The sequence below is a fragment of the Anser anser genome (assembly GCF_964211835.1).
Source record: "Anser anser genome assembly, chromosome: 5".
Taxonomy (NCBI): Eukaryota; Metazoa; Chordata; class Aves; order Anseriformes; family Anatidae; genus Anser; species Anser anser.
In genome coordinates this window covers 12,729,662-12,750,998 of record NC_139725.1, presented here as the reverse complement: position 1 = coordinate 12,750,998, position 21,337 = coordinate 12,729,662, and the positions used below count along the sequence as shown (strand labels likewise).

The 21,337-nt window shown below is 53.5% G+C and overlaps 2 protein-coding genes across 3 annotated transcripts; both read left to right on the top strand.

The window, feature by feature from the left end:
• The first annotated feature begins 291 nt into the window (after positions 1–291).
• Positions 292–18,468, top strand: ZFP91 (ZFP91 zinc finger protein, atypical E3 ubiquitin ligase). 2 transcript variants are annotated; one of them, XM_083840363.1, is made up of 11 exons: positions 292–754; positions 1,289–1,314; positions 8,807–9,022; positions 9,278–9,314; positions 9,793–9,885; positions 10,358–10,480; positions 12,722–12,772; positions 13,288–13,366; positions 13,535–13,649; positions 14,151–14,250; positions 14,616–18,468. In XM_083840363.1, the coding sequence occupies exons 1-11, from the start codon at positions 438–440 to the stop codon at positions 15,124–15,126; spliced, it is 1,668 nt and encodes a 555-aa protein (XP_083696489.1). In that variant the 5' UTR covers positions 292–437; the 3' UTR covers positions 15,127–18,468. The 2 variants fall into 2 exon arrangements, with proteins under 2 accessions (XP_083696489.1, XP_083696490.1); XM_083840364.1 differs by having other exon boundaries at positions 294–754; positions 9,796–9,885.
• Positions 15,978–21,013, top strand: CNTF (ciliary neurotrophic factor). Its single transcript, XM_083840396.1, has 3 exons — positions 15,978–16,116; positions 19,013–19,306; positions 19,624–21,013. Exons 2-3 carry the CDS (start codon positions 19,190–19,192, stop codon positions 20,095–20,097), a joined length of 591 nt encoding a protein of 196 aa, XP_083696522.1. The 5' UTR covers positions 15,978–16,116; positions 19,013–19,189; the 3' UTR covers positions 20,098–21,013.
• The last annotated feature ends 324 nt before the right edge of the window (positions 21,014–21,337 follow it).

Sequence of the window (21,337 nt, the reverse complement as noted above, 5' to 3'; positions counted from 1 at the left end):
CCCGGGGGCAGCCGGAGGGGCGCAGGCGGCGGCGGTAGGAGGCGCCGCGGGGAGCGGGGCAGGCCCGGGCCGGGCGGGGGGCGGCGGGGCCGGTCCCGGGGGAGGGGGGGGCTGCGAGGGGAGGGGGGGTGCGTGAGGGGAGCGAGCGCGAGCGCGGCGGGCTCGACGGCGCCTGCGCGGCTCGCGGCACGCCGATTGGCCGCGCGGCCCGCCGAGGGGGCGGGCGCTGCGGCAGCGCGGCCGCTGATTGGTTAGTCGGCGGGGAGAGGCGGGGAGGGGAGGAGGGGGAGGCGGGGCTCGGGCTTCGCACCGCCTTCCGATTGGCGGCGCGGAGGCGGGGAGGAGGGCGGCGATTGGGCGAGGCCGCCGAGGGGGCGTGGCGGCGGGGCGGGAAGCAGCGCGGGGCGGCCGCCGCAGCCACTCCGCTCCCCGGCCCGATGCCGGCGGGCGGCGAGGAGGGGACCCCCGGGCACGGCCCGCCAGCCGCACCCCCCGGCCGCCGCCGCCCCGCGCCCGCCGCCGAGCCCGGCGAGGACTCCGGGGGCAGCCGCGTGCTGCGGGGCGGCCGCGAGCGGGGCCGAGCCTCCGCCGCCGCCGCTTCGGCTTCGGGGGCAGCCGCCGCCTCCCGCCGCCGTAAGGCCGAGTATCCCCGGCGCCGCCGCAGCAGCCCCGGCGCCCGAGGAGCAGCCGCCGCCGCCGAGCAGCCCGCCGCCGAGCCGCCGCCTGCAGCCAGGAAGGGCGCCCCCCGCCTCGGGTGAGTACCGGGACCGGCACCGGCAGCCTCCCGTTACCCCTCGGTCTCCTCCTGGGACCACCCCCCGGGGGCACCGCCCCCTCCCCGTGCACCCTTCCCCTGCCTCGTGCCCACGGGCCCCGAGGCAGGGGTGTGCTGGGGCCGCTCTCCCGCAGGGGGGTGGCTGCAGCCCCGCCCTGATGGGTTTGGGGGCTGGCAGCCGGCTGGGTGTCCGTGCAACCCCCCAGCCCTCGGTATCAGGGCTCTCCTGTGCCCCCCTGACCGCGGGGTCCCTGGGGTCTGGGTGTGACCAATGTGGGTAGGGCTGGGGCTTGTTGCTGTGCTGTTATCCCGCAGCTTAACTTCCTCTGGGTGAAGCAGTCCCCGTTGGTATAAGCCTCAGCTGGCTTCAGCTTCCTCCAGATGAACTAACCCGCGTTGGTATGAGGGGCTGGAAACAGCCTTTTGAGAACATCTCCATCTAACACACCTTATTGTTTCTGCTGCCCCGCAGTAGGAGCTCCCTCTTACGGTTACCTCTTGTATTTTTTTCAGGTGCACGGATAAAGCAGCTGGTAAAGGTAAGGGCTCGATGCTTGTTCGTGCAGTTGTATTCCGTCCAGAAAGTCAGGGCTTTCCCATGAAGGTAGCCAAACATCTGCTGAATCGCCCTTCCAGGGAAAGCTCTGTTGCTTGGTGACGTGCGGGTTCTTTCCAAGGTCTCTCCCAAGATTGTGGAACTGCAGCAAGCTGCCAATGAGGCTTACATGTGCCCGACTTGCAAAAACTTTATTCTAAATAACCACTAGGGTGTTACTTCGCTATCAGAAGCTGAGACCATACGGTGCCACGGTTTGACAGCTCTCGAGCAGCTAGTAAAATCCGTGCTCGCATCTGTTCTGCTGCTGTCAGGGGTACAGGTGTGTGTGCTCAAGGGACATCTGGAAGGTGTATGGAAATGAGAGTACTCAAATATTTACACTTGTCCTTTTGTAGCCTCGCGGTACTGAGCGGGTGGTGAATCTTATGCCGTGTGCCTTATGCCTCATCCCTTAGGGGTGAGATAGAAATTGGGGGAGAGAGGTGGGAGTGGCTTAACGAGTCTCATCAAGAAGGCCTTAACCACGGGGAACAGTGGCCAGGAGCAGAACTTACTTTTTTCCACTCTGAGTTCTGTTTGTCTACGTAACAGCTTTCTGTAGAAAAATATTAGAGGGCCTTGCTACTTACCCAGTGACTTCTGAAACACTCGCCTCCCCCCCCTACCCCCCCATAAATAAATAGGTTTTGTGCAGTGTTGGTTTTGATCTGGTATGGGGAATCGTAACAGAGGATGAAATAGCAAGGAAAATCATAGACCTGTGCAAATGAATTCACCTTTTCTGCTGGAGCTGCTCAGTTGTTGTTTGCTGGCTTTTGTGCCTGGACTTTACAGGTCACTTTTGTTCTTGTAATTCTATAACTCTTTGACTTTATTCCTACAAGTCTATAACTTTTTTCAGCTCAGGTGTAGAAATCTAGTTGGTGAGGTGTATTTTTGCAGACCAAAATAGAATTGACCAGCGTGTGTTGAGCTCAGACCCCACAAACATACACACGTTTGCTGTTTACAATACTCTGTCCATCCTTCTACCAAGTAAAAACTTCATCCCTCTAGGTTGAGCTTTGCTGGAATGTGTTTTTAAAAAAAAAAAAGAAAGGCATGGTGTTGCCACTTAATATGCGTACAAAGTAGTGCTGTCTTGAAATATTTTAACGGTGATTCCCATTGTTTTCAATACCTGTAAGTGGAAACGTTTACCTTGCTGAATCATCCCATTTTTACCCTGGTTTCTCATGACACTGGTGGAAGTGGCAGATGTCTGTCTGTTATTTCCTAAGTTTGGCCTCTGTTTAGGAGAGTGCCTTCTTAAACTTTGGCCTCGGAGAGATTCACTCGTCCTTGAACACGAGATGAAGAAAAACATTTATTAAATTTCTCAAGTCGTTGTTATTATTGTTAAACTCGCAGCCAAAATAGATGCCATGAACCTTTGTGTGCAAACCGGCGTCACAGTAAAAGTGCTGGGTGGGTCTGGTGAAGACTGGGAATTTAGTGTTTGCATTTACCGGCTTGCGCTCTGACATGGAATTAATTCTCCTTCCGTGGCAATTTGCATTATGCTGCTGTCCTTTACTACAAAGTTTTATATCCAGTTTAGAACATTCAATTTGCTCGAGCTCAGCAGTTGCTGTTGGTGTCTGCATGCTGGGCGAGCAGTTTGTGCGAGTGAGGCGCACCGTGACATCCCGAGCATCTGCTGGAGATGGAAAACCTGTTGCACCAAAGCTTGTCCAGTAAGATCTGTGGTCTTATACATTATATTTCGAAGTAAAATCACCGCTGCTGCTCTCAGTGAAGAAAGCCCAGAGGCGATGGCTGTGATGCCAGCCGATTTGTGCCGTCGGTCATAACCGAGCTGCCGTGACAGCAGAGCAAGTCGCCAAGGTTTGTGCTCCTTCGCGCGGTGCCGTGGGATCCGCGGGTTTTCTGCTCGTTGGCCGCAGAGCAGGGCGCAAAGGTCCGTCTGCGCAGGCCCCATGGGAAGATTACTGGAAGGGTAAAGTCGAAGGTGTGTTGTGTCAGAGCTGGCGTGCGGCTGTGCCCTGCTGGTGTGCGCCGCGGCCGCTGCAAAGTCAGCGTACCGATAGCGTTTCCTGCCTGGCCTGCTTAGTCATGCAATTGCAATATTTCCTTCGTGTGCTCCTAGAAAATATTGGTGATATAAGTACGACGTTTAGTCTCCACTTAAAAATGGATTCATACAGCTGTATAAGTCACGTTTGACTTTCTGCGATGCCATGTGCTCCCGTGGAAATAATTCTCGTTTCTCTTAGGCCTGAATAATTACTGGAATATAGATTTAATGAATATATTCCATGTCCTTCTCTCACTGAATTGAAAATCAGGTGCTTACCGTGGCTCTTTACGTTGTGGTAGCAGTCCAACGAAACCTGCTTGTCAGATACAATTTTACAGCCTAACTAGATTCTGACTCTAACCCTCCTTTTTTATTGAAAAAAAGTAAAGAGTTTGAGAGGTAGAGAAGGGGAGAGGTGAGGTGCGTGGAGTCAGCTGTCCAGAGGCTTTTTGTAGCTGCCTGTTTGACACTCGTGGGCGCAGCTTTAACACGTGGAGGCTCACGTGGGATTCCCCCGCTGCTGAGAACCGAAAGCGTGAGGCCAGCACGGGCTGGAGGGCGATGCCAGCACAATCTGCGCGTTCCCTCAGTGTGCGGGCGCAGAGAGCGGGCCTTGGGAGGAGCTGGGAGGGGGACGCGGTTGTTGGGTGTTCCCACGTTTGGAGAGCTGTCTTGGTGATCTGTTCCTCGCGATTTCTTTTTCTGCTCTGCCGGTATGAGGCTACTGTAATGCAGTTTGTGGGTGGCTGGTATTTTAGCTGTTCTCCCATCACACCGGCTTTCGGGCTGTGCTGAAGGGGAAGCCAGAGAGCATTTCTTCAAGGACTGTGGAATGGTGTGGGGAAGACAAGGCTGCTCTCTAGCAGCCTGCTTCTAACTGTTAGAGAAACAACACAAGTCTGCAAATTCAGAAGAGACGGAAAACTTTCAGGCTCGAATTGTAGAAGGCTGTGTTGTAGGATAGATAATTCGTATTATACCTCGCTATTTGTGTTCTTAAAGCTTCACGCTTCTTTGGTAATGACTGCTTTTCTTGAGGCGTTTGTCACTGTTTTGAAAGAGATGACATGACTTATAATCAAGCCTTCTAAAAATGTGCTGAATTTAAACAGCTCAGGCTGCCCGAGCCTACTTTGACTCCTATGAGGATTTTCCTGTGTCCCATACACGGAATTTTACAGATATTTTAGAGGGGAAAAAGCTATTCAGATAGGGACTTACACTAGGATTTTTTTCCTGACTTGTTTGTTGGTTGTGCCATCACAACGTGGGGCATTAAACATATAAAATACATTTTCTATGTTAAATTAAAGCTGCGGTCAGAGATGTATACATGTTGTGATACAGTTGCTTTTATACCAGTCGGCTTGAAACCCAATAATTCATAGTATATTCTTTTCCCTTAACTTCTTTGTCTAAAGAAAGGTTAATATTTTATTGCTGCAGCCTTACAGGAGGCTGGTAAATAAAAGCTTGAACATCTGAACAAGTGTGGCTGGGAAAAGCCGATGCGGAGTACCAGCAGCTCCCATTTCTGGGTGTAATCGAGTGGATTTTCAGGTGCTGGTCGGGCAGAGCCGGTAGGCAGCAACGCGCGGTACCTCCGCTACAGAAGGCTGGTTTGTGCAGCGCTGGGAGACGTGCAGCACGCGACAGGGGTGAGCAAGAAGCGCTGCTTCCAGGGGCTGACGTCCTTCGTCCCCGGCAAAACCCGAGGACAGCACGTCCCTGGGCGGCGCTGCGTTCCTTCAGCGCCCAGGAGGAAGGTCAGGCTGTGGGATGCGTGTGCTCACCGCTCCGGTCCTTGACACAGGCACGCTCTTAACGCTTGCTGCATGCAGTGATTATAAAAACCAAGGCAGTAAGCACCTGCTGCTGGGAAGATTCGCCTGTAAAGCAAATGCTGTGGGGTCGGGGAGTGACGTGGCTGTAAGGTGAAGCAAGAAAGGAGGCACAAGGAAGCCTGAGAGCTGCTCTGTTGCTTCCTGAGAGTATCCTGCTTGTGAGGTGGGTTTCTGGTACGGGGAGGAGCGGAGGCTTGTAAGGGTGAACTTATTACCAGGAGTGGAAGGCGGAGGGCAAACTTGAGGATATAAATCTTTTATATTTATATGTATGAATGGTGTGGGACTCTGGGATGCCTGGCACGCTGAGTGAGGATGGAATGCTACTGGGTAAGCTCTTGTAGAGAAGTGTAACAGTGCCCAGAGTCTGTGCTTTTGGTAACCCAAGCTGCTACAACAGAGCTACAGCTTTGCACCGAATTTCCTCCCAGGTTTCCTTCTCTTTTTCCCTTCTGTCACTGACGGGTGTTTCCTTCACAAACTTTAGGGTTAAAGGGTGTTTGACTCTCATGTTAATGTACCTTCCTCACTACGATGTGTTTTCTGCCCTGGACACTGTTCGCTGAAAGGCAACTGGGAAGGATGGTGCAACTACCCCAGGATGAACAGAACTACCCCAGAATGACAGCTGCTTTTATCACGAAGTTACTTAGTTAAGGGAGAGCTCAAGGTAGGAGAAACTCCAGGGTTTGACCAAAGGATCAAAAGGACTGGTAGGATTTCAAGAAGTGGATTTTTCCCCGTATCTCTTGACTGGCTTCCTGTAAGATGCTGGCACCCACCCAGCCTGCAACTGACTCCTGCAGAGGCAGCTGGAAGAGGCAGATAGTATCGGCATGGGAGGGACTGCAGGGGAGCGTGAGTGCAGGGGCGTTTCGTGGCCGGTGAGTTCTGCCAGCTCAGAGCTTCTGTTGCCCCCCTTGCCCCGTGATTTGGGCAGAAGACAGCAGTGCTGCGTCTTAACTGGGATTGCACGTGCTGACTGGCCAGCAGGTCCTGCCAAAAGGGAAGCACGTAATTGGTTTTGCAACAGCTGATGCGGCAAGCAAATGCTCCTTGCTTTTTTGTGCTTCTCACTGGGGGCGCCTTGGTATTGTCTTGTGTACCCTTTCCTTCTCCTGTGGTCTGAGTTCGTATGGCCTGGTGTCCAGCACTGCTGTTGACACTTGCACCACTTCCACCACTTCTAAGTGCAGAATCAACTGCAGCCTTTCTAATTTAAGGTTTTCTTTGTTTCAGTCTCAAGGCACTAGAGCAGTATCTTCCTTTTCAGAAAGAACGGAGCCTGATTAGCTGTAGTAACAACACTCACTCCATTTATCTTATCTTGCTCCTTTCTGTGATTAGCCAAACCCTGTAAACTGAGGAGCACGTGGGTTTTAGTGCAGGCATGTTTGTGGGAGGAGTGGGGCAGCGCAGTATTCATCCACAGGGCCTAGGCTCAACCAGATGAAGTGTGGTACCCAAGACAAGACTGAAAATAGCTGTAAGGTTAACTACTGCAAGGTATAGGTAATTGGGAGACGTGGGCATCTCTTACGGATGACAGAGACGAGGACAGCCACGATCCCTGACCTGGATGCAGATGTGAGTATATAACTCCATATATATAACTCCATACTGCTTTACAGGTTCTGGTGCACAGGAAGTATTCAGTGCTGCTCAGACCTGTGAATACTTACGTGCCTCCCAGAAAACACAGCATGTAAAAACAAAACCAACAACTTGTAGACAGTACTGAAGTAGATGTAAAAGTAAAAATGAGAGGTCATGAGGAAAGGCTTTAATATTAAACACGTTGACTTCAGAGAAACGAAGCCAAGTTGCTAGATGAGTGGTGCCTCAGGTGTACTTTGTAGAAATATATTCTGAGGGAGGTCTGCTTCAACTCCGTAAGCGTGAACTATAAAATACTAGCTCTTACCAAGAAATCACCAAATGAAAGATCTTTCAAGGGAATAGCCATCTTTTTGAGAGCAGCAGTGTATATTAACGCTGGTAGAATGGTAGTGCTTGATGGGAAAACTCCTAGAGAATGGTTTCAAAGTGGTTTTGAGTTTGATTTGCCATTCAAAACTGAGGATGATCACAATTAGGATTGAAACCAACATGAACTCTGTTTTATGAGATCCATACACCTTTTTTGGCTTCCTGGTTGTAATTTATGCTTTGATGATGGACTTGGCTGCGTACGTGTAAGGCATCAGACTTGGTTGCTGTTTTACAATGAACTTGTGAGGCCTTGTATCCTATATTCCTCCTGATTTTTCAGAGGTTGGTGATTCCAGCTCAGTTAATAAGGGCTGGATACCAAACAACATGCTGGAAGTTAAATTCAAAAGGTTTGAAGCAAAACCAAAGAATTTAGGTGGGAGGGTCCCTCTGCAGGTCTCTGGTCCTGGGTTCAACCTGGAGTTCCCATCCTGTTGCTCAGGGGCTTTTTCCATCCAGGTCTTGAAGCCCTCCAAGCATGGAGGTCACACAGCCGTGCTTCCAAGCCCCTCTTCCAGCCCTTGACTGTCCTCTTGGGGAAAACCGCTTTTCCTGTGTCCTGACAAACCCGCCTGTCTCAGCTTATGACCTCATCTCCCTGCTGCGTGCTTCGGGGAGCCTGGTTTTGGGGATTTACTCCTCACCAGGGCTGCTCCCCAGCCCGTCCTTAGAGAACTGTGCCCTGCATTTGCAAGCAGGTGCTTGGAAAGTTCCTGAGCATCAGGGGTACTGCTGGCTGGTGCTTGGGCAGCACAATCCCCCCGAAACCAGACAGTTGTGGAAAGGGATTTAGGTAAAAAGGAGGGAGTCCAAGCTGAGGCTAGAGCACAGGCCCTGTGCCTCACTGCGGGTGCTTGGTGTGCTAATGCAGAGACAAACCTGGAGTACCGAGCCTAGCCAGCTGCTTGGGATGGATTTCCTTAGCACGTCGTTGGTGAAATATCAAAAAGCATTTGAGTTCATCAAGGCCTGGTGTTCCAGCAGCCACCAGAAAGTGAAATCGGGTGAACCGTACTTGGAAGTCTTAGCTTTTAAAGGGATGAACTTGCTCACATATACGTTTTAGGCAGCTCTGTTATCTTGCCAAAGCGTATCTGGAGGTCAGCCAAAAAAAAAAACCACCTGCAGAAGCCATAACTGAGTGCAGAGACCTCAGGCTAGTGGTACTTGTGATGCTTCTTGCTCTAGCACGAGATCAGAAACATCCAGTTTGGATTCCTCTGGATTATTACCAGGTGTACATTTCGGGTTAAATACGTGTTTGGGGGATTTTCCAAACACAACTCTTAATACAGACCAATTTTGAAACCAGTCTGTCATTAAACAGTTGCTGAGGTTTACAAATGTCTGTGTTGCTCAGGGGAGATCGGAGCCAGCAAATAATCATCCTACACGCCTTTATCAGAGGCAAATGTGAGCTATTTTTAAATATTTGTGCCTTTTACTCAGAGGCAGTTGGAGGCTGTGCTGTTCCACACCGTGCAAGGGGCGTGAAACAACCGTGGGGTTTACCTTTATTCCTATTAGCACTAACGAGATTGCAACGTGTGTTTCAGATCCCAAAGAAGAGAAGGAAGAGGAGGAGGTTTCCAGCCTCCTCAGCCATGACTCCACTGCCAGCACAGCCCGGCCCAGCAGAAGCTGGCGCAGCAGCAGGTCGGCCGCCGCGGCCCGCCAGCGCGACACCGAGAACTCGCGTGCCTCCAGGTCCAAGACCGGCTCCCTGCAGCTCGTCTGCAAGTCAGAACCAAACGTGGACCAGCTCGAGTACGGTACGTGGGCAGCCCTGGCACGGAAGGTAGGCGGTGCCTGAAGACAGGCAGATCCTGGGGACCTCTGAAGGGAGCTGCACGTGGGTGTAACTTGGGGAGCTGTACGCGCCTGGTACAGGCGTGGTGCTTCTGTGTCACGAGCACCTTCTGCCACCGGTGCTCCTGGCGCTGAGTGTTGGTGGAGGTATCTCGAGACAGATGAGCTCACTGCAGAGATCACAGGTTGAAACTTTCACTGGTGACTTTTCCTTTCAGAGGTCACAGAAGAGCATCAGTCTCCAGCTGGAATCAGGTAGGAAGCTCTTGCTTTGTGGTATTTCTTCATATTTAATGTCAAGAAGGGGGAAAAATACAATCTCAAGCTTTTCAAATGCTTGTGACAGGGTTTGTGGGAAGAGTAGAAGTTGTTCTCATGCAGTCCTGACCCTTTATATTTTTGTTTTGGGTTGCTGATGGACTGCAGGTGTCAGGAAGTATGGTTGAAATGTATTTGGTAGGGGGGTGGGCATCTCACCTTGTAGCTTTATTCCTTCTGCAGCAGGTGCTGTAATTGGTTGGGCTCACAAGAAGGGGCTGCTCTGCTTCGCCTGTCTGCTTTGGCTGTCATTATGCTCCTTAGTCAGTGCAAGCTGTTAGCTTTCCCCAGTCACGTGGGATGAAAAAATGCAGTGTAAAAGTGTCGTTCCCATCCTGTGGGGTGGTGCATGAATATTCCTGCAGTAGTGCTGAAGTTGTTGCCGCTAAGCTCCTCTGTTCTCCTTTTCTCCCAGCAGCGATGATGAGGAAGAGATCCTTGTCAGCGAGGAAGAAGTTCCCTTCAAAGATGATCCAAGAGATGAAACCTACAAGCCCCATCTAGAAAAGTATATTAGATTACCTACTTACTGTTTGTAGGCCAAGAACAATTGTGACATCGTAGTTGAACAAGCTTAATATGACCCAGAGAACCTGTGCTACTTGCTGAGGTGGAATGGCTCCCATTGAACTGTTTCCCTACAGCTATCGGGACCATTTTTCTCTAGTGGTCTAGAGCTATTAGGGCCCTGCTGGCTGTCAGGTTCTTCTTTGATCCTACTTCCTGATTAGAAAAATGGGGTTTGATTAAAATAGAAACTACTACCCAGTTCTTGCTTAAATCTGTGTAAAAAGCAGACACTACTTTTTAGTAGTGTGGAAGGAGAGAAGCCCTTGGTGTTAACATGATGAAGAACCAGACGCTGCCAGCCAGAGGTGCTCAGAAGAGGCTAAGAGGAGAGAGGGGCATGAGGGTATCTTTGAATACATGCAGGTGGCCACTTAACATCGGAGTAATGCACTGTATTTGTGTCTCTGTAGGGAAACCCCAAAGCAAAGGAGAAAAGCTGGCAAGGCAAAGGAGGAAAAAGAGAAGCAGAAAGAGATTAAAGTAGAGGTAAAAGAAGAGAGTGAGTTTCATGAAGATGAAGAGCCACCAAGGAAGTGAGTAAAATTCTGTAACTATACGTACCATTGTGTATTATATACTTTGCACTCTTGCTAGTGTACAAGAGTGGTTTTTATTGTTGTTTTCCCCTTTCTGGGTCTGAAAGACAATAGGGCAGAGCCTCTTGTTCTTACAGAAGTGCTGCTTCCTAGTGTCTTGCCTGTGTTTGGCAAGGAAAAAGAGTTAATGTTTTCATTTAGTTTCGGCAAAGTTTTTTCAATGCTGTGGTTTAGTCAGCCTACCTGGATATGGCCACATCCTGTGAAATACTTCAGAGAGTTTTTAAAAAAACAGGCTTCAGCTGTGATGTCTGAAGTGTGTTAGGCTTACATGTATTTATTAGACTGTTAGAAAGCCAGTCTGGGAAGGCCAGTTCTCTTCTGCTGTGTGCCTAGAGACGGATGGGAGAGCACTCTGTACACATCAAGTGTCATTTTAGTACGTTTGGGACTTACACAACAAAGCTCAGGAAAAACAGCTGGGTTCTCCCTTATTTTGGAGAAAATAAGAGAACAAACTTACATTGCCTAGTTGGTCACTGGTACTTTGAGTGGAGCCTCAAAATACTTGTCCTCTCACTTGAACTCAATCCTGAAGCTTGCCTTCTGGCAAATGAGAGAGAGAATGGATTTGTGTCAGGGTCAAAATCATTCAGGTAGGCTGGAAAAAAAAGTTTTTGTACTTGATCTCATCTGTGAGAAATGGGAGCAAATGTGGCTCCGTCTGCTGGCCTGCGGTGCGGGGCTTTGCACACCTCTGTTTGAACTTCTGGTGCTGTTTCCAAGCTGTAGCAGGACCAATTTATTGTGGAGGGAAGTACAGATGTTTGTATTTTGGAGAAGGTTTTCTCCTCCTAAAGGTAGCTTTCAGAGACTTGTGGTTGTGTTGTTGGACTGGTGCTGCTTTTGCCCATAAGAACCTGTGCAGCTTCTGAAGGCTTGGCTTGAATGCTGAGTGCCTGCTCAGCTTGTTTACTGGCATGGTCTCGCTATCGATAAAGATGTCTCAATACAGTCTAGAAAAGACTCCATCAGCCTGCTGTTAAGTGTCTTGGTGCAGCAGTGTGATCAAGCAGGCGCATTGTTCGGGGTAGAGCTATTGCTGGGGGTTGTATTTTACATGTAAACGCGGGTCTGCTCAGAGCACAGACTTTATTTTGTCTTGACAGGTGTGTAAGCTGTTATAGTTAATTCAGACAACTGAAAAATAGCTGCTAGACTATCAATCGCTTTCTTCCTAGCCTCCCAGACTGATGTGTTTCACGTGGTATGAAATGTTGCCCAATAGAGCAGAGGAAATAAAAGGCACTATCAATTCTGGACTGTGTGGGCAAAATTATATGTTTATTAAAAATTCATTAGGAAATGAGAGGGATTGTGAGAGCAAACCACATAAAGCATTTATTTCTCAAGAATATTGCCTTCCTCTGAATCTGCATCAAACTTGGTCTTTATTGATTTATCTAGAGCTTGCATTAATGAGGCGATAGCTTGCTAACTGTCTGCAGCAGGAACCTATAAAAGCAGAATCTTGTGTGCTCACGTGCAGCCTGGAAAGGTCTGAATTTAATCAAGGGCTGCAAGTTGGTTAGACAGTCGCAGGTTTGAAAGAAAAATGTGAAGCATGTCACGCCTGGTAGAGGGTTTTTAAAATAGCAGTTCCTCGCTTTATTGTGGCAGAAGACTTGGTAATTTGTAACCACAGCCTGCTGGGCTGTGGCTGCCTGGTACCTCTTCACTGGTGTTTGATGGGTTGTGAATGGTGGGCGATGTGGGAAAATGTTCTTACTGCTAGGTTTGGCCCTAGTCTTGCAGCCGCAGTTCGCTTGGCTGTATCGGGAGTGGCAGAGTGGTGTGAGATCTGCCACTAGCCACCAAATGTCACGCAGAAAAAAAAAGCGTGACCCAGGTATCAAAAATGTGAGGGTGTTTCACAGGGACTGCTCTTCTGCATGATGCAGGAGTCGTGCAAATTGCAGGGACAATTCACATGAGGGCCTGGTTACTTGCTTTCCTTAGGGGATCTGCCCATCTACCCCATGAGTAATTACTCCTTTGAAACTCCTTTGAAGCTCATCAGCCACTTTGATCCAGAGCAGGTGCCTGTTTAATTCTGACTTGCTGGGTGCAGTGTTATTTTTCAGCCTAAAATTGCAGAAGAGCTCTGTAGTGTTGTAGCACGCTGCTGCAGTACTGATGTAAAGAAGCCTCTTTCAATTCTCTCTGTAACTGCTACAGGAGGGGAAGGAGAAGAAAGGATGACAAGAGCCCGAGGTTGCCCAAGAGAAGGTAAGTGACACCCCTCTACTCAGTTGGGTTCTGAAGACTTGCTTCCTCTGTGTCCTACACAGATGTTAACTGTCTTAGAGGCATCTCTCTCACACAGTACAGAAATCTGCATTAAAGGGAGAAAAAAAATAGCATCATGTATTGACTTCCCTGCTTTCTTTCCCTTTTTTCCTGTGGGTGTTAAGTTTGATTTCTTCCCAGCCGTTTTTTTAATCTCATCTGAGTTGATCCCTACCTTGGCAGCCTACAGAGGTAAGGTTTTGGGGAGCTTTGCCTCTGTTTTTTTTTTCAGTTCTGGTGAGAGCCCTCAGATAGTTCTAGGAACAGAGCAGCCTCTTGGCCAGAATCTCTATAAGCATAGCCCAGACAGGAATACTGGAGCAGTGATCCCTTGCTCTCACGTTACTGAACTGCTCTCACGTTACTGAACTGCACTCACATTCATTTATCTTGCGCTGCCTTAGCTTTGGATTTCTCAGCTGACCTCTCTGCTCGTTTCCTTACTGGTCTCTTAGGAAGAAGCCCCCGATACAGTACGTCCGCTGTGAGATGGAAGGCTGCGGCACCGTCCTGGCTCACCCGCGTTACCTGCAGGTGGGCTGAGATGTTCTGCTGCTTGGTGGCGTACGTGTGAGGGCAGGGGAGGGCCACCTGCACCAGGGCCTGTCACTGTGGAGGGGGGCCATCTGGGATCAGAGTGCTTCAGCCGTCGTCTTAGCCGTGTAAAGAGAGAGCTTACAACCTTTCGCTCTTCTTTCTCAGCATCACATCAAGTACCAGCACCTGCTGAAGAAAAAATACGTGTGTCCCCATCCCTCCTGCGGTCGGCTCTTCCGCCTCCAGAAGCAGCTCCTGCGGCATGCCAAACACCACACAGGTACAGGGAGGTGGGGAACAGATCCAAACTCCTCCCTGGGTCGTGGAACAGAGGGAGGGTGGGGGGGAAACCTCCGGTGCTTAAGGAGGGAGTGAAGCTAAGGCAGATGGTACAGACTTGCAGCAGTGGAAGAATATTACTCACTTTTAGATTGCAATCTTTTAAGGAAATGAAAGGAAATGGGCTATAGAGTTCTCGATTCACCCTCTGGCAAGTATCAGTCAGGGGTTCTGTAGAGGGATAAAACGAGCCAAGCTTTATCCTAATTTGCCACCCTTCAGCACTGGTCAGAATGGATAATTAACTCGTAGAGTCTTAATCATGCCTTAACTCTCCATCAGTTTCTGTGGTGTCTTGTGGGACACCTCCTCCCTTGCTGTCTGCTGGCCTCCCAGCGCTTCTCGTTCTGCTGCTTCCTGGGCAGCTCTGCCTACAGCATGAGAGCGGGGAGGGCCAGCAGGTCTGCAGGAGAGTGACGCTGCGACTGGTGTTGCTTTTCAGATCAAAGGGATTACATCTGCGAGTACTGTGCCCGGGCATTTAAGAGTTCTCATAACTTGGCGGTGCACCGGATGATCCATACAGGCGAGAAGCCCTTGCAGTGAGTACCTCTGCCTCTCTCTTACCCTCCCGAGTGACCCGTGGATATATCTGCCCTTGGACTGCTCCGAGAGCAGCTCTGAAGGCAGGGCTGGACCCTGTTCCCGGAGTCCCAGCTCCCTTTAAACACGCAGCTGTAGGAGTGTTTGGATTGCTGCTTGTTGTCTCACCTGTTCCTTCAGGCAGTGCCTCAGATCTGAGGAGCATGAGTAAGCCCCTGTAAATATCTCTGGAAGGGCTGGCGCCGAGGTGGCATCCCATGTTAACGAGCCCCCGCTGCTTTCCTGGGCCGCCTCTTTGCCCCTGTCTACACCAACGCGTGCCGATGTCCCTTTGTTGTGACCTCCCCCTTCTCCCCTTCCCCAGGTGTGAGATCTGTGGGTTCACCTGCCGGCAGAAGGCCTCCCTGAACTGGCACATGAAGAAGCACGACGCCGACTCCTTCTACCAGTTCTCCTGCAACATTTGCGGCAAGAAATTCGAGAAGAAGGACAGCGTCGTGGCCCACAAAGCCAAGAGCCACCCCGAAGTGCTTATCGCTGAAGCACTGGCTGCCAACGCAGGTGCCCTGATCACCAGCACTGACATCCTGGGCACTAACCCCGAGGCCATCGCGCCGCCCACTGATGGCCAGGGCCTCCCCCTTCTTCCCGACCCACTGGGAAGCGCTGCCCCGGCGGATTGCCTGCTGCTGAACCCCGACGGGATGCCCAAGACGTATTGCGGCGGGGCGGAGCGCGTGAGCCTGGTGGCTGACGGCAAGCTCTTCGTGGGCAGCGGCAGCAGCGCAAACCCAGAAGGGCTGGTCATGAACACAGAGATCCTGGGAGCCACCACGGAGGTGCTCATCGAAGATTCAGACTCCACTGGACCCTAGTGGGTGGGGAGCACGTGGGTGCTGGGACAGCTCGGACTCTGTATTTAAAAGGAAAAACAATGGAGACGCGTATTGAAAGAGAGAAAAGCAAAACTTAAAATACTAGTAAATAACCGAAGGGTCTGCTCTCCTCCGGCGTGGATCACGGCACGTCCTCTTTCTCCCAACCACTTCTGTCTTGTCACTGCTCCTTTGTAGGAAAGGGGCACATGCTGCCGTTACCAGAGCAAGTTGGACCGAGCGACGGATTTCTCCGAGGGAGGGGGAATGGCCGAAACCCTTCGCTCTGCCCCAAAGCAGATGCCTTTCTTGACGTGGCCCCACTTGGAAACTAGAAAGCATTTCGATGCGCTCTGGACGAGTTTCTTAGGACTCCCTTCCGCCCCGTGGTCCCAACTTCTATGCATCACTGCACTCTGGTCCTTGCAGTCTCGTTCTTCTTCCTGGGGCTGGGAGGTTGGCTTGGCACTTTAGGCCCCCTCGGCAGGGCGAGCTGTGGAGGAGCGCGCGTCCCCGGCCTCACCGCACTCCTCTGCTCTGTCTCTGGCAGGAAGTTGAGGGAACGCCCTGGCTCGTAGATCATGTTTGCTTGGAGAGGCCCCGGGGGCTACGGGAGCCCTGCGTGGGAGAGGCAAGGAGGAGCATCCCAGTTTGACGACAGTAATTTGCACTTTGAACATGTTTCGTTTTTGTGTTGTGGTAACGAGATTCCTTATTTATTGATTAAAAAGGGTCGGTATTTTTTAGTTCTGTTCTCGGTGGGTGGGGGTGGAAGGGGTTCGGGCTGTTCCCCGGGAGGCTCCTTCACGCTAGGGAGTCGCAGGGAGCATGCCGTGCCATCCTGACAGCCGCTGGGAGGAGAGCTGAGGGAAGGCAGTGTTCGGGAGTCAGATCTCTCTCGTAGCTTTTCCAGAGTAGAGGGAGAGCCCCCGGAGAAGAGCCTGTTTTGCAGTGGGAGTCTTTGCGGCAGCGTTTTAGCAGGAGGATGAGGTGAGTGCTGGAACAGCTGGCTCTGGTCTCCTTCCCTCCCAGCTCCTCGCATTAAGTGCTCTTTCTGCGTCCCCTGACTCCGTAGCCTCGCAGGGAAGGACATCGTTAGCCAGGAACTTGTTCTCGTGACTTAGGGCTGTTGTGAGCCGCTTGGTGGTGGGGGATGCTGTGCTCCTCATCCACCTCTGCCTCTCCTTTCCGGGTGTAGACAAAAGATACAGGAGCAGAGACCGGGTACGGTCGTCTCAGGCGAATTTATCCAAGGCAGTAGGCTGAGGGAGGAGGAAGGGGCCGTTGGCTCGCTCCCTGCCTCCGTTCTGGGGAGCGTTGTGCAGCTGTGTGCTCAAAGCTCCTCGCTTCGGCACAAAACGCCCCTGCTTTCCACGGAGCCTTGTAGTTTGAGTGTCGCCTGCTGGCGTAGCTGGGACAGACCTGAACCCTCGGAGAGGCTCGCATAGGATGTGACACGTCTGGTATTTAGACTCGGATCTTTTTCGCTCTGTTCTCTGACACTGTGTGTGGAGACTCAGTGGCCTTGAATTCTTAGTGTTTTTTTTGGAAGAGGTGAAAAATAACCTGGGCTTTTTGTTTGTTTCCTTGTTTTCTTTTTTTTTTTTGGTTGGGTTTATGTGCTTGGAACAGAGCCCAAGTGTTTTGTCCAAGCGCACGGTCAGCAAAATCGGTCTGTAACAGCAGCCAGGCAAAATCGGGTATCTGGGGTCTGGAGAACAGCAATAAAATGTGGAATTCAATTGGAAGCTTTTACAGGAAACTGACTCTAAACACCCACTCTGTCCCCTGTGCTGCCTGGAAATCCAGCTGTGGCCCGAGCCTGACAGCTTTTACGGGGTCACTTGTCCTGATTTCCCCTTTCCCTTCTCCACTGACGTTGAAGTCTGTTTCTGAACAAGCCAAAACGCTTCTGGTGGTGGGGTGCTTTGTGCTCGGGCAGTTCGCAGCCCTGGCGTCTTGGTGTGAGCATCCAGGGTGTGAGCATCCCCTCCCTGTTCCTTGAGTGTGGCTCCTGTGCTTCTCCTGGGGGTAGGCAGGAGGGCTGCAGCACCCCTGGGCAGGCATCTCCTGGAACAGCACGCACGACAGGCACGCAGTGGGGTGGTGGTGAAGCACACAAACCAGTTTCCTTAGTTGGGGTGATACAACCTCGTGCTTGGATCAATTTGTTGTGATTTCCAGGGGGGAGTTTTAGGGTGGCCAGCTAGTTTTCCCCCTCCCCACACCCCCCTTCCTAGCTAAAGGGTCACCGCACAGCCCAAAGAGGATCAGACCCAACCATGATGGTTTCACCCACCGGCAGCGAGGGTCTCCTGCCCAGGGCGGTGGGTGTGAGTGGGGGCAAACACCTCTCCTGCCTGGGATCCCACTGCCCCTAGGGGATGTGCCACTGTAGTAGGGTTTTGCTATTTTCCCCCAGGTTGCTGCAGCCCCTCTGCTGCTTTTCATGCCCTGCCACTGCCCCCGCAAGAGGTGCGGAGCAGGCAGAGCCTTGCACAGAACACTAAACTAAAGGGAGAGCTTGGGCTTTTGTTCTCCGAGATCGACACTAAAATGCTTCTGGGCCACCAGCTCGCTCCCTACCGGTGCTGCAACACTCAGCACCTGGCTGGGAGGTGAGGGAGGCTGCCTCGTCCTGCGCCTGCCCCGAGCAGAGCAGCGCAGTTGTCAGCGGCTGCGGGATCAAGCAGCTTGCTCGCCTCCCACCTCATTCCTGGCCTTGAGACCTCTGATCCCTGCCTCGCCCTCCCGTGCGCCCCCTCATAGCTTCCCTTTTTCTTTTTCTGGTCTCGGCGGGTTGCCTGTCTGTCCTCTAACCACAGCCTGCTCGCCCTGCTGCAGGAGAGACTGGTGTAACTCCTTCCCTCTCCCCTTCCATGCCCTACAACTGACACAGCCCTCCTGCTGCCCCTTCCCTCAGCGTCTCTCCTTCACTCGCATGCAGTTTGCTTCAATAAATTATTGTAGTAGTTTGCAATAAACTTTTTTTTGTATTTTCCCCTGTATTTATTTATTATCATTTTTTTTTCTCCTCCCCGGGAGGGAAGCCAGGGCCTGCAGCAGGGTGGGCTGGGGGTAGGGGCCTTGGCAGTGCTTTCTGCAGTAGCCACCAGGTGGCACCGGTGCTGCTGGGCTGGCCTTGGGGAAGCTGGGGGTTGCCCCCATCCCCACTAGCCCCTAGATCCCCCCCGGTGGCCCTCAGTCCCCCTGGTAGCCCTGAGCCAGGGCAGGGCTCATAGCGGTGCGGTTGTAAAGGGAAGCTGCTTTTCAACTCTCATTTTTCTCTTAATCTGGGTAACACGTAACTGAAATAAACATCTTGAGGAAAAAGCAAATAAACCCAAAAAGGGCTGGTTTTTGTGTGGTGCTCGTGTTTGGGGGGGGGTGGATCAGGGGCCTCCTACTCCGTGGCTCTGCTTCAGGGCAGGCCCCTGCAGGAAATGGTGGCTGGGTTTGGGGGGGCCACGCAGCAAGAAGAGGGCAGCAGGCAGGACCCTAAAGCTCCGAGGGCTTTGGGGTGCAGCCCTGAGGGCTTTGGGATGAAGAGCACCACATCCCACAGCTGGGGCCGGGTGTCCCCGTGTCCCCTGTGCCCTGCTCAGGCCCCAGGCTGCAGTCCCCGCTCAGCTGTTGAGCAACGTCCCGGCTTTGCTCGCCTCTTCCCGGCAGTGGTTTCCTGCGCTCCGGCCTGAGTAGGGGGAACGGGGCCGGGGCCGGGGGCTCAGCCCGGTGCTCATTTCGCTGCGGGGAGGCTGGAGAGGGTCTGAGCTGGGGCTGGGAGAACCTCCTGCTGCTGCTGGGCGAGCCTGTTCCGGGCAATAGGCTTAAAGAGTGGCAAAGCGTGGGGGGAATTAGGGAAATAATCTGTCGCTGTTGATCCCAGAGGCGGGAATTTGCAGCGTCGTGCCAGGCCCCAGGCGCGGAAGAGGGGGAGAGCCGGGCCAGCGGACGCGTGAGCAGAGCTCCCGGCTGGAATGCACCAGCTCAGCACGGGATTGTCCTTCCCGGGCCAGGCGGGCGCCGCGCCGTGAGCCCGGAGCCCGGGACGACCGCCTGGGCCATGGCAGCAGCAGACACCCCCTCGGCCACCACCCTCCGGCGCCGCGACTTGTGCAGCCGCGGCATCCGCCTGGCCAGGAAGATGCGTTCGGACGTCGCCGACCTCCTGGACATCTACGTGAGTTCATCTCTGCCCGCGCCCCGAGGCTGCTGCCAGCGGGGTCTGGGTCTGACGCCGGGCGGCTGTGACGGGGCACGGGGCCTCTGGCACGCGGCCGAGCTGCTGAGCTGTGGGACGAAATGCTGCCGACGCCTCGGCCTTGGGGTCTCAACGCTGTGGACTGATGCTTGGGTGATCCCCTGCCTCTCAGCATCTGCCCCTGTGCCCAAAATCACCTTGGCATGCACCACGGCTGGGGGCAGCGGCGGGGGGCTGCTGAGGGTCCCCGTTTCTCCCGGCACCACTGAGCCCCGGCTGTTTTTTTCCCCGTGCAGGTGGAACGGCAGGGCTTGGACGCCTCGGTCAGCGTGGCGGCGGTGGAGGGGGTGCCGGCGGCGGCAGCGGAGCACTGGAGCGAGCAGACGGGGACCCAGCGGCTCCTGGACAACCTGGCGGCGTACCGGGCCTTCCGCACGCTGCTGGCCCAGATGCTGGAGGAGCAGCGGGAGCAGCTGGGCGACGCCGACGCCGCGCTGGGCCGGGCGCTGGCGGCCGTCCTGCTGCAAGTCTCGGCCTTCGCCTACCACCTCGAGGAGCTGCTGGAGCTGGAGAGCCGCGGGCCCCCCGGCGACGAAGGGGACGGGCCCCCCGCGCCCCCTCGCCTCAGCCTCTTCGAGCAGAAGCTGCGGGGCCTGGGGGTGCTGCGGGAGCTGGCCCAGTGGGCCGTGAGGTCCGTGAGGGACCTGCGGCAGCTCGCCCGGCCCGGCACCGGCACCGGCTCAGCCCCTGGCCTGGCCGAGGGCCAATGATGGCCGCATGGGTAGCAGGGAGCCTGGGTCTGGTTAGGGTTTAGCAGGGGGGGGTCAATCCAGCAGGACTCCTTTCCCACCCCTGCCGAGGGCTGCTCACAGTCACAGGGGATTTTGGGGTGGGGGGCGGACGGGGGAGAGCACGCCACTAACCCCAGAGCCCCCACGCTTTTGGTGCCGTTCCCTGGGGGCTCCCTTTCCCAGCTAGGGAAGCAGAGGCACGGGGAGGGAAGCCCTGGAAGGACAAGGCTCGGGATGAGTCTGGCTCTGCGTGCCAGGGGTTTGCAGGTCCCAGAGGCCGGGGTCCTTCGTGAGCAAGGACAGGGCTAGCCTGTGCCGTGAGACTTGCTTGGTTGCTGCCTCTTTTCATGGCTTGATGCTGCTTCACGAGGAGGGGAGCTGTGGTGGGGCTCTTGTAGAGGCAAGGCAGGAGCAAAGGGATGTGAAAATAGCACCTGGTGAAAGGAATTGTGCCCCATTTGCAAAACCCAAGGCTTTGCCTCCTTCAGGTGGTTCCTTTTCCTTCCCCGCCAGCTGCTCCTGCCCAATTTGTGTTCTCTGTGCGTTGAATTTCTGCGCTAACTGCTTGGGGGCTCGCTCGGGAGGGGTTGGTGGGGGTTTGAGCAGGGGGGCATTTCTCAGCTGCTCCGACAATACAACAGAGAGGATCTGTTAACCGAAGGCTGACTTGGAAGACCCTCCACAAGGATGTTGGTGCCTCCAGGCCACAATTAGGACTGGAGATGGCTTGGAGAAACTAACAGCCCCAACCTGCATCTCATACCCTGCGAAGGGAGCAGCCGTGAGGCTTCTCAGCTGCCTTGGCCGTTGTTTTTTTTTTGTTTTTTTGTTTGTTTTTCCCTTTATGGCTATGATGGCTGTTGGCTGCTGAGTGAATAAAGTGCCTGGGAGATCTCCTGGGGAGCCGTGACTTCTTGGAGGAGGAGGGACAGTGGGACTGAGCCTCGCCAGGCTCTGCGTGCGCTGCCCTGCTCCTATCCCAGCCAGCGCTTCTCTCCGTGCCTGGGTGGCCTTGGGAGGGTCCCTCCCTGTGGGGTGAGGGGTTTGGGAGGGACGGGATGCTCTGGGAGGAAGCTCAAGGAACTGGCAGAGGTGGTGGAGTTCACCAGGGAGGTATAACCAGCATCGTGCCCTGTCCCCGTGTGCCTCTGCCTTCCTCCCTGCCCCCTGAGAGCAAAGCAGGGGGTCCCTGTTCCCTGGGGTGCGGGGGGAAAGCCTG